Source organism: Melospiza melodia, chromosome 1, assembly GCF_035770615.1.
Source record: "Melospiza melodia melodia isolate bMelMel2 chromosome 1, bMelMel2.pri, whole genome shotgun sequence".
Taxonomy (NCBI): domain Eukaryota; kingdom Metazoa; phylum Chordata; class Aves; order Passeriformes; family Passerellidae; genus Melospiza; species Melospiza melodia.
The window spans coordinates 124,887,172-124,899,994 of record NC_086194.1 but is presented as its reverse complement, the minus strand read 5'-3'; the positions used below and the strand labels follow the sequence as shown (position 1 = coordinate 124,899,994).

At 33.5% G+C, this 12,823-nt stretch overlaps 1 protein-coding gene across 2 annotated transcripts in view; it reads left to right on the top strand.

Moving 5' to 3' along the window:
- The window catches only part of SMCHD1 (structural maintenance of chromosomes flexible hinge domain containing 1), a 68,997-nt gene extending 56,795 nt beyond the window's left edge, over positions 1–12,202 (top strand). For both annotated transcript variants that reach the window (XM_063167052.1, XM_063167062.1), the window contains 11 exons: positions 1,281–1,407; positions 1,578–1,697; positions 2,977–3,062; positions 4,078–4,200; positions 4,410–4,600; positions 5,370–5,479; positions 6,815–6,885; positions 7,763–7,934; positions 9,850–10,008; positions 10,706–10,829; positions 11,787–12,202. In XM_063167052.1, coding sequence (XP_063023122.1) covers positions 1,281–1,407; positions 1,578–1,697; positions 2,977–3,062; positions 4,078–4,200; positions 4,410–4,600; positions 5,370–5,479; positions 6,815–6,885; positions 7,763–7,934; positions 9,850–10,008; positions 10,706–10,829; positions 11,787–11,889 — 1,386 coding nt within the window. In that variant the 3' untranslated portion in view covers positions 11,890–12,202. The remainder of the gene's footprint in view (positions 1–1,280; positions 1,408–1,577; positions 1,698–2,976; positions 3,063–4,077; positions 4,201–4,409; positions 4,601–5,369; positions 5,480–6,814; positions 6,886–7,762; positions 7,935–9,849; positions 10,009–10,705; positions 10,830–11,786) is intronic.
- Positions 12,203–12,823: the final 621 nt, after the last annotated feature.

The window sequence follows — 12,823 nt, the reverse complement described above, 5'->3', positions numbered from 1 at the left end:
CAGTAACTTGTGTTCCCCAGCCATCCATGGGGACAAATCGCATTTCAGTGAACCCAGTATCTTTCCCCCTCTTCAGGCAGTTTTCAGGCATCTGGTTTATACTGAGTTCACTGGCTTCAGACTACTCACAAAACCCATGTGGAAACTGTGCGGATCTAATGTGGAAAGGATTTGTTGGTTGTGAGGCACTGTCCTTTTCATATGACTTGTAATAGGGAGTGGAAGGGACATACTTGTGTTCTTCAAGTATTTTGAAATTGTTCCATCTTGTTTGTAAAGACAGTTGTGTGCACTTAGCACAAATAATGAAAGTGATAATCTGACATGTTTACCCTTAGTAATAGATAAGTTCAGGAACTTGTTTAATGAAGAAAAATGTTAAGATTTTTGTTGACATATTTTATGAGGAAAACATATTTCCACTACAGACTTCTCCTGACAACATATGTAGCTACAATATTTTTGAAAGCTATGAAGACTATCTTTGAAGGTTATATATCTATCTCTTCTTTTAGGCTGCAACCACTTCTCTCATGATTTGGCCAGTTGAGTGGCAATTTCTACATGTTAAAGGTGGAAACAGTATGAGTTTTATTATAAGAATTATTCATTTTATGCATGATACTTTTCCCTAAGTAGCAGCGCATTTAGATCATACCTTTACTAATTTATTTCTGTTTACCTTTATGGTTTTATAATATTTCTCATGTTTATAAAGAAAGGCAAAGGATTTAGTAGGTATTTTCAATAAGGAATTGATAAGAAGTTAAATGTTTATGATAGTGTTTGGATGTATAGTGTTCATTCATTTGGGATTTGCTGTCTACTTCCATGGTAACAGCAGTAACTTTAGCTAAGCACTGGGAATAGTTTGTTCCTCCTTCTCCGTGTTTATGCTTTGGGTCTTTGTTTTTAATGATCTGTTTGCATTTCACATACTGAATGAAGTATACCTGAGGATATCTTGCTTATGAGGCAGTGCAGAGGATATTATTTCTGAGTGTGTGTCTCTGAAATAAAAGACATAGCCAAAAATACTAAGACTTTTTCAACAGGTAAAATGACAATCTTAATTTCTTAATAATAAAATAGCTGTATCTTTGTATTTTACTTTGTTTATTTGTTATAAAAGGCTGTGAACTGTATAGATATCATGTGTTATGTAACTCACAAGATTCACATTTACACTTATGTAACTTTTGAGATTTACATCTGAAGAATGTTTCTTTTGTGTGTAACCTCAAGCATGGGCATAAACTTATGTTTGTTTATTTTCACAGAATTTAGTGCTGGCTGAAGACAGTCCTGGAAGAGATAGCACTGAATATATTCTTGTCTTTGAGCCACATCTGCCAGCTTTGAAAAAACCTTTGGAACCATATTGTCTCTCGTTTATGTTTTACAATGGTATGTTTCAAGTGCTCTAAAACAGTTGCTTTTCCTTAGAATCAGCTATTTTTAGATCCATAATATGTTTTCAGAACTATGTAATAGCTTAATAGATTTTTGCTAATGCTTAAACCAATTAAGCACGTTACTGTGTTTTCTTTTAAAAGTTTACATGTGTATTTCTGTAGATTCCAAGAAGCAGCAGCTGATGGCAACACTGACCAGGGAGAAAGACCAATTATCCAAGTCCATAGATCTTTACAGAAAGATGTTTGATACTACAAATCAGCTCGTAGCTGAAATGAAATGTAAGTTCAATCAAATATGTAAATAATTTTTCTCTAAATTAAACTTCTGCCCTATAATGATTTTCAGAATATAGAGAAGGGGTGAAAAATCAATATTGAAATCATGAGACATAGTAATTAGAGGCTAGCAGACAGGGTGTATATCTTGCAGGGAAGCATCTAATTATTTAGCATCTGTCTATTAGGCTGTTCCTACCTATAAAGGTCTTTGACGTAGAATGTCATATTGTCAGGATTATCTAAAGTAGAAAAGGAACATTGAAGTTGGTATTCTTTTTATCCACGACTGCATTTCACTCCCATCTTTGCATGCTCATACATCTGGAAATTCAACAGTTGTCTAAAAACAATTTGAGGAGAGTGAACTATAGATAATCCTCTTTAAAAAATGTAGTCTTATGTTTTCAAAATGTTACTTTTCCACCTCACGTTTGACCTTGTGTACATTATTCAGAAGTGTTGTGTCATTGTTTGTGTTCTTCAGCAAATGTAATTCTTTATGAATGAAGGAAATGTTTTCTTTGCCTTTTTTTTTGTTTGAATCATCCCACCTGTTGATCTCAAGGTTTGTTTTAATAATTGCATTTTGAATTTGTCTTTTAAATAATCACCAAAAGTAAGTAAAGTGCATTGGTATAGAAGATGCTGCTGTTTGTTGTAATTTTAATACTACATATTTCCATTATGAATGGAAAATCCTGAATTGCAGTGAAAGGCATAAAATCTTTGTTTCATACACACACATCTGTGGAGAGTAAGTTAGCATAAAGTGTAATGCTGTACTCTTAAGTAACATTTTCAAGTACAAACTTGTTGTCATTAGAGGGTAGAAAGCAAATCACCTGTTTACTCATTTGTTTCTGGAATTAGTTCAGATATGAGAGCTGAAGAAATAATGTCCAGAAAGTGGTGTCCCATATAACAGACAAAAGAAGGTAGTGCCAGCCACCACTCTTCTCTCCTGTCTTGCCAATTCACCTGTTGGAGAACCATTTACAATGATAATTGAGGATGAAAATTAAAACCAGTTAATGTTCTCAGACTGATATAAGGTCTAAGCCCCTTTGCTGCTTGAAGCTGAAGGTGTGACATCTGCTGAAGTAGTTTAGAAACTGGACAAAATCGCAAGATCTTTGTGGAAAAATTCTTATATTCTGTGCTGAAATTAAGAAGTAGATAGGGTCAGTTGCAGCTGGCATAATTCTGAAAAGTTATAAGAAATTCTCTATGTGTTCCATTGCTTCCTATCACTTCCTCACTCTCTTTTGATTTGTTTCAGGTCAGGTTAAAGAAGCTGAAACACGAGAAGCTCTCCTGAAGAATGAACTGAAAAAACACCAAATTGAATTACCACAGACAAACACAGTATGCCTTGATTCTTACTAAACTCCATTAATATATCTAAAATTGATATCAATAATATATCAATACTAATATTGCTGAATCACACCTGTTACCAAAACAGTGAAAATTTAAACTGTAGAAAAAATCATGAATCAATGTCAAACTTAAGATCTTTTTTTTTTTGTATTGTTCTGTTAGTGTGATGATCTTTTAAAATACTGTTAAAGAACTAACAAAAACCTTGTCTTTTATATCCTGATCTTGTGCTTTTGCTGGTCATGTTTCTGCTAAGGTTACGTGTGTTACTGGTACTGCTAGATGTTAGAGTAGGTTATAGGAGGTTGGTCAATATATATTGGATGTATTCTGGCATAAGTAAGCCAAAGGAAAGCACTTTTTTTTAGAGAATCAGAGAATTACATATGTTACTGCCAAAGTTCATGTAAAAATAAGTTTGGAAATATTCAGGGCAATGTACCTCATTACTAATTTCCCTTAAAGATACAATTATGTTTTAAGAAACTTTAAAAAAGTTTGCAAACTACTGACATTTGGGGGAAGAAAACACCTATGTAAACAATTATCGTTAGATCAAATAAGACCAAGTTATAGTCATTAATCACAAATCAGTAGAATTAAATTGCAGTCACAGTACTGAAGTTCCCCCTGCTAGCTAAATTTTTCAAGCCTGGACATAGTCACCCTCTGAAATGCTTTCTTTTTGTGCGTGCATGATTGTCTCTTCCTGCTGTTTTAAACTTTCCTCACTTTTGTCTCTAATCAAGCACTGATAGTTCTTTGTGAAATGCTCCTTGAAGTCCTTAAAAATTAAAAAAAGGGGAAAAAAAGTAATGAGAAAGTTTGGTCACAATTGCAGTGATTTTTCCCTTTGCTCTTTTCTGAGATTGTGGTCCCTTATATTTTAAAAGTCTGTTTCAGGTTGTTACTTTCAGGTTAGAATGTTAACCGATGACAGATTACTTCTGCTGCTCAGTCCAATGGTACATGCTTGCTGATTTTAAATTTTTATTCTCAGCTTCAGTATGTGGATTCTCTTCTGAAAAAAAAGGTGTTGGAACAAGAAGGAGTAATGAAGCAGCCAAGGAGAACTTGTACCCTCCCAAACTATCCAAAAGGCAACCAGGATATTCTAGGCAAGGTGAGTTTTCTTGCAGGGAGCCTTCTAATGAGTTTTGTTGGTTCCATAGAGTGGTAGTGATGAAAAATTATCCGATGACCAGCTCCCCTAACAGAGCCATCAACAGGGGAATTAAATGTCTGTCTGAAGTTGCAGGATTATTGTGATTACTATGAAAGGGGGACATAGTCTTGGTTTCTGTTTTGACTGTTGTAACTTCTGTGGTACAGATTGCACATTTAGCTCAAATTGAGGATAATGAAGCGGCAAAAGTCATCTCTTGGCACCTGGCAAGTGACATGGACTGTGTTGTCACACTGACCACAGAAGCTGCTCGTTCTATCTTCGATGAAACTCAAGGTCGACAACAAGTGTTACCCCTTGATTCCATTTACAAGAAGACACTTCCAGATTGGAGCAGGTAGAAAAAAAACAATGAAAGTTCTGCATTTGTATTACATACTTCTTCAACTCTTTTTTCTTGTCTAAGTTGATTGTTAAACTTCAGTTAAAGATTTGAAGTATAAAATTTCTGGGCTTCTTATTATAGCAACGGTAATGTCACTTGAAGTGTTAGTGAAATCTCAGCTTTACATCTTCAACTACTGTGTGATGTTCTTTATATAATAAGGTGTTTCTATTAAATAAGATAATCTTTTTTTCTTCATGTCTACATGTTTTCTAGAGCAGGAATTTATTTTAAATAATTATAGTGCTTCTAATCAGATTATAACTTTCAAAAGTCCAGTTTCAAAATACATTCCTAAAATCATCTGTAGTAAAAGAAATTCATTTTGTTATTTCAGTTGCCTGAAAAATAAAGTACAGTATTTATGCTCCTGAAAATCATTTGCTTATGAAGGTGACTGCTAATATAATAAGAATGCCCTTTAGGAAAGATCTGATGTATAAATGCATTTATAATGTTCAAATTCTCAGTTTTCATAATACAGTGCATTAAAACTTGTCCATAAATTAGTCGTATGAATTTGCTGGAAATAAGGTCTCATAACAAATCAGTGTTTCACTGAAACATATTTAATATAACTGGCATTTCAGATAATGGTTGGATCATTTTTCTAATGTGGAAGTGTTAAGATGCATTCAATTCAGTTGGAGATTCCTGAGTAGAATAAAGACAAATTGCTTTCTTCTTTTCTTCTCCTTTGCTGTCCTCTTTCTTTAACCAGACCTTTACCTCACTTGAGAAATGGAAGAACCTTCTTCAGACCTATTGGAAATCCTGTATTTGCCAGAGATCTGTTAACATTTCCAGATAACATAGAGCATTGTCAAACAGGTAAATGATAAGAAAGAAATAATTAATAACTTATTTCTTTTAAAGCATGAAATACAGAAACATGACAAATGATAATCCCTTCAATAATCTTCACTGATGCATTTGCAAACACCAGAGTACATTCCTCCTGAGTTCTGTTGGTAAAAATAGGAGGGCATTAGCATTAATTATTTTTAAACAAAATTGTGAAAATTTCAACCATGACCACTTTCTTCTGCTTGTTTTCTTAGTTTCATTTTGTCTACTTAGATGTATGGCAGGTTTTTTCTTTTTTAAATTCCTGCAACATTATCTTATTCTCAAGCTCTTTAGAGCAGGAACTGACTATCACAAGATTAATTTTATAATCTCATATTGCAGAAGTTGTTCCTTTTGTTAGGCTTTGTTTCTTTGGTTCTTCTCAGAAATGTGAAATACATAGATTTAAGTACATGCAGACTGAACTGTACGTGACTGTGTATGTTATGCTTAAACAGCTTAATAGTTGGGAAAAATCTTTCAATTTTTACATAGATTTTAGTTTAGGAAACTATTGTCCTCTTGCTCTTTCTAACAATGTAGCAATCCCTACCTTTTTCTACACTTTTTTTTCTTTTTTAAATGAAGTAGATCTGCTCCTTTATATGGAGAGTTGGCATCTGTAGTTACTTCAGTAAGTTTTGCATTTTATTTCATGACTTCCCACTATTGAAGTATTCCTCTCTACTAATAAAGACCAGTTTTTAACCCTGTGCATTTTCAGAAAGTTAGATATTGACAGACTTTTAACTATAAATTCTTCTTCATGCCCATTGGGGAATTGAAAAACCACATTGCATGACCTATCTCGTGCATGACTACATTGTTAGATTTTGTATGGAAGAGACTTCTGTTAGCAGAAGAGTCTTAAGCTCAGTTGGATTATTTGCTTGTGAATGTTTTTTTCTTTGATAAAGCATTGAATATTAAGAAAAAATATTAAGAAACTGAGAGCAAAATTCAACATTCCAGGAAGATTTTTAAAAAGATAACGTTTATATAATTCCCTGAAACTTATTATGTGTATCTTGATCAATGTAAAGTATCAAGAGAGTATTTTATTGAAAAATACAATCAATTATGCCAAAAGACACTTAAATGTACTATTTTTTCCCTTATGAATTCACTGATGAAAGCAGAAGATTGCATATATATCTCAACCTCAAGAGAATTTTGTTGAAACAAAAATTATTTACATGCTGTTTCCCTTGCACTTATCTTAGAAGATGTAATAATGATGCCTCAGAATTGACTTTTCAAAACTCAAGTTATTTTGCTCCAGAGAAATTTCATAGTTCAAAAATTTATATTTTTCAGTGTTTGGTATGCTCTTGGGTGATACTATCATTATAGATAACTTGGATGCTGCCAACCACTACAGAAAAGAGGTTTGTTTCAATTTTTCATTAAATTGTACTATACAAATATATTGCAGAGCTACATATTTAATACATTAAAAACTTACAGTAATTTCCTACTTTAATGCTGTGTTAGCTGTAAGTGTACTTACTGTCTGTGGGTCTCAAAGCACTTAACAGTGAATGAAATGTCTGTTATTGGAACTGACAAAATTACCTCCATTCAACAAATTCCATTATGTGAATGTTTCTGTGGCAATTGGGACCATGTTTTCAAAGATAAGCATCTTCAGTTCTGCTGTGTTAGCGTTAAGCACAGGTTCTTCTGTACTTTCCTAGTCACTCTGTCTCATAAAACACAGGAGTCTAAGGCACATGGTGAAATTTCAGGTCCACTTGACTAAAAACTTGATGTGAAACTTGCTAGATTTGAGACCCATTTTATTTAGGTTTAATGGTACATGTTTTAGCAGGCAGGAGTCTCTGAGGAAGTGCTGATACTGAGCACTTTTACTCTCAGCTTATGAGTTTGCTGGAATCAAAATAATGATTGAGCATAAGAATGTAGAACTGTACTGATTGCCACTGCTTCCTTATGCTTCCAATATATGTTGATAATCAGTTTTCCCAGGTATAGATCTATATTCTGCCTTCAGAGTTCTGGAAAATGTGAGAACACAAACCCAAAAAAACTGGTCTCCGTAATTATTGACAGTAATGCTTAATTTTAATAAATGTGTTCTGTTGCTTAAAAGCAAAGTCGTGATGTAATTTCATAAAATATGTTTTTCTTTAGGGGACAAAGTTGCATTGCAGTTGAAAAATACAAAGGTTCACAACAGCATTGCTGAACACTTAGATTTTCTGCGGAGTTACTAATTTATTCTCGATTTTTATACCTGTGCAGGTTGTAAAAATTACACACTGCCCTACCTTGCTGACTAGGGAAGGAGACAGGATTCGCAGCAATGGAAAATTTGGAGGCCTGCAGAATAAAGCTCCTCCAATGGACAAACTCAGAGGAATGGTATTTGGAGCACCAATGCCAAAACTTTACTCTACTATCTCTGCACAGATAGGTGGGTTAATGAAATTACAAACATACAAAACTTACAAAATTGTATTGCTTGTCCTGTGCTTTTTATTCTCTGATATAATACAGAGAGGAAAACTTCAATTTAGCATACATTTATTTTAAGAAGTAGGAGCTGTACAGTGTTTTGTTTATAAATTTGCCTTTTCTTAAAAGGTTATAGCTATTACATTTCCTGAAATAAAAAATAATAATAATGAGACAATCCCCTTTATTCTTAGTCTTATTAAAGGAGTATAAGCAGTAATAATCATTCAAATAGCCAGCATGAGAAGCTTGAGCTGATTGAATTCTGGCATCACTGAGACACAAGTTTTAGGTCTTTCTACTCTGGAAGCACCATAATCAATTTAGAATTTCTTCTGTGCACGTGAGCTCTATGAAACAGTGTTAGAGAGACTATCTCATAAGTTACACTATTTCCTCTGGGATCACTTCCATTTCTTTATGTGCTTGGATTCTTTATTTCAGAATAAAGGTTAGAAATTAAGTTAGAAGATGCAGTTTCTGACATGTAACAGCTGACCTGACTGATGAGCAAAACATTGAAAAGTCTTACAAACAAGATTGTTTTTAAATACTTAACTGTAAAAAGAAAGAACATGAAGTTTATCCATGACAGTGCAATGGAGTGGTGTGGGGAGAGAACACACATAACTATTAAAGCAGCCATATATATGAAAAACTACTTAGCACTGACCAGTTGAGTAGGGGGGAAAAATAAGGACTAAAAAGATCTTTTCTTAGCATTTTACTAAAAATATATTATGCCTAGGGAAAACACAGTAAGCATGTCAATCACAGACTAAAATACACTGGGTTTAGCACTTTGTCTGTCAGCGTCTTTTCAATTGTTGAACTCAATTATTACCCAATACAAATTATATTGAAATTTTTTATAGTTTACTACTGGAGCAATCGTGGTAGAAGAAAAGGGCATGTTTTAATTACACTTAGATACTAGACATTTAAAGGAAAATCATAGTAAAATTCCATTTAAAGGACAGCATCTCATTACACAGGGCTTGTTTTGAACTTAATTTTACACTTAGCATTAGTTCTGACATGCTCTTTTTGAATGTTTGTAGGATAAAAGTTGCCAGTGTAATAACAGATGAGGCAAGGTACTTGTAAAATAAGCTGTACTAAGAGTCTGCAGACTTCTGTCAGTCTGCAGCAGCTCTCTGTGTGAGAGCTTTCACCCCATGGCAAACTTAAGGTCATTTAGTGTTCAGTTAATCTTTGTGCAAGATACCTCATACTCACCTGAAAGTAAAATGAATGAGTCCAGGCTAATATGCTTGAACCCTTCCTTTATTACTTGACATATTTATTCAGTGCCTGGATGTGGAAAAATTTTTTGTCTCATATGTTTAAAGAGGAAAAAGGATTGTCAACAAAATACACCTTTGTTTATCTGAGTCTGCTTGATTAGATTTCCATAGTGGGACAGAGTGAAACTCAGTAAATGTTCACTTGGTCCACAAGGTGGAATACAATTCAAGTCAATAATACAAGCTTCTGCTTTGTAGCACTGAAAACACAACATGCTGCAAGCACTTAATGTCATCAGAGGTAGAGAATTTCACATGGAGCACACAGACAACAAGAAGTGTACAGTAATACCAGTTTCCCACATAATTTTCAGAGCTTGCAGGTACTTCACTGTCATCTAAGATGTGGACTCAAAAAGAAAAGAGGAGTCAAAATATTGGATATGGTTTTCTTTTAACAGTCATTTTAAGAATAGCCGCTATAAGTTTGGATATTTTTTAAGTAGTGTTTTGAAAGGTATGTTTTCTTGTGGATTTATACGTTGCCTAGTTTGTATTGGTAGCATTCTAAATCAAAATGGTAATTTACTTATTGTTCTGTGGCTTATTGTTTTATTTCTCAATTAGATCTTCTTCAGCAATACCGTGCAGCAGTGATTAAATTTGATAGTGTGAATAAGGACCTGGATTTACATTTACAGTCATTGAACACTCCAGAAATGCAAAAGAGAAAACAGGAACTTGCTGAACAAGAGAAAAGCCTCAAGCTAGTAAAACAAAAATTGGGTAGGTTATTGTACTATAATTTTGATGTGCTATAGGAAGAGAACAGTTAACTGCAACCAGATGTATTTTGCTCTTACAAAGTAAGAAGTTCAAACTATGAATGTAAATTGTTAACATTAATTAGTAGCTTAGAGATGTCACATTTTAAGGAAAGAATAGAAAAACTGTATGTGGTAGTATAATGCTGTGGATATTGCCTAGAGCAGTACTGCCCTCTATTGTGTTCAGATAGTAAAAACGTGGTCAGTCTGTACCTTGTGAACATGAAACCGTGATCTCACTAATAAGAGATTATATAACTATTACTGTGGCTGGCCCCGTGCTACAGAACATTGGCATGCTTTTTGAAATGACTGTGTAGTAAAGAGCTGAATTGCTTTTGCTAAGGAAACACAATCAAAACATTGTGCTATAAAAAGAAACACCCTGAAGTCTGCAAGAATTGTCTGTCTGAGTTGCAAAATTTTTTTATGCCAATATCAAATAATATTTTAAAAATCAACACTTACTCTGCAACAGTTATATATAAATAATTTTAACTGTCATCTTTGAACTCTATTTTAGATATAACGAAACCATAAAATTCATGACATTTCTAAAGTCTTATTTCAAAGGTTTAACTATTGTTGTAGGACCCATTTATAACCAGCAGGTTTAATTTTTCTGTTATTGGTTCTTACTTGCAACTTTTTCGTAGGTATGACTCCTGCTTTATCAGATAAAGGTGCTGAATCGTTACTTCAGCCTATAATTTTAGATATATCTGACACCCCCATTCCTCCCAAAAGAATGAGAAGAGACACAGTGAAAAAATTGTACAGGTAAGTATTTTCTGAGTCTAGTAATTATTTTCCCATAATCTGAATTCAAAACCAAAACTAGTTTATTCATATTTTTAAATTCATATTTGTATCTAATAAGCAACAATTAATAGAGTTTGCATAAAGCTGATTTTCAAGATAATTTTTAATTTCTTCTAAAAGTTTCTGCCTCATTTAAAAGTTAAATCTCATACAGAGATTTGCTTGCTAATTCTAATTCTGTTTCTCTTTATGAACTGTTGATTATCTTTGTGCGCCACATTCCCCATATTCTCTGATATATTCCACACTGTTACACCTAAAACCATTTCAGATGGCTCGGTCTGTAAACTCTTTTAAAGTCTGCTCTCAAATACTGGATAGATGAACACAGGAATAATTATTCTTATGTAATAGAATCATTCTTACACTATTTTTTCTAAGTAACTCTCTGAGGTGAACTGGTGGTAAAGTGTTTTACCTATGCATCTGTTCTCATTCCCTCTGTGCTGGGTGTTTGAACACACACACACAAATTTGGGAAATCCGTATATCTGTATCTTTAAAGTAACATGAAACTGTCTTTGGCATTTCTCATGTCTCTTCTCATGACTACATCATTGTCTTTGCTGAACTATGGTCATTTTTCTGAGATTATTTAAATCTTAACCCAGTTCTGTGAATCTCAGAACAAGTGTTCACTATATTGCTATGTCTCCTTATTTTTTATACTTGTTATTGTTTTAATTTTTATCTACATATAGAACTAAAGTGGTTATGTAGTTAAACTGATATGAGCCTGTTGCTATTCTTCATTTTAAAGAAATAAATACAGTAATAAAAAGCTGTGTACAAATATGGGGATTATATTGTTTATACTTGTGGGAACTCTATGCTATATAAGTATTATATATAGATATATATATCTATAAAAAAGAAAAGCTTTGTTTATAAGCCACTGTGCTATGTTTTATTTAGCTCAGAAGAATGGATTTCCTCTACTGCAAAGCAGCAGCAACAGCAAGAGCTGCAAATGGCCCCTTCAGAACTTAATGGAACTCCACGGAAAAGAAAGGCATAGACTGATGAGACTTGCTGGGAAAAGCCGTGTATGGAAAATGTGAATACATTCACTTAAAGGAAATACTTATGCGGTATTACCATTACTCTGAAGATTTTTATACTGATAGAAGATACAAATGTATTTCAGTTAGTAGGAACAAAAGTGTAAGTATTTAACATTGATAGCCGAAGTTTTGTATAGTTAATTTTCATTTCTAAAAGCTTTCAGAGTTTTTATGTTCGTGTGTGGAAAAAAAAGGTTTTAAATATATTCTTTTTTATTTATGAAAATAAAAGATCTTTGCAATAAAACTGCTTCATTACAAAACACTGACAATACAATCACTTGTGTTGAATAGATTGTGTCATGAAATGAGATTTTAATTTAAAAAGCATCTCAAACTGTCTTAAGGAAGACAGTCAAAGGTCACTTTAATGATCTGCATTGCAAAGATTTTAGTGATGAACAGGGCAGAAAAGGATCAAGCATGATTAAAGACAGAATTGCAGCGAGAGTCAGAGCAAGCAGCTGAAAACAGACTTGATTGAAAGAAAAAGATAGGGCAGGAGTAGGAAGCTAAACTTGAAAAGTACAGTAGTTATTAGTTGAGGCCCTGTGAATAACATAGGAGACAGTGTTCAGGGGTGTGGACATGTGGGTTCACCTCTGCCTCAAAGAATTTCTGCCTCGGAGTGGATGTTGACACCAAATCTACTGACCTGTACTCTCAGCAACATGCATTTTATGTACATACTCCTTTTCTGAAAAAGGACTTTTACTTAAAAAGACATGGTGGTCTCCTGCTAGAAGTTTTAGAATGCTGATCACTGGTGCACATCTCTGTGACAGTTATAATATGAAATTTCTCCAAATTAAGGAGAAATAAAACAGTGTAATTTTTGGTTGAAGGTTTTCCAGAGCTTTATGCTTTAAAGACAGGTTAAACATCAAA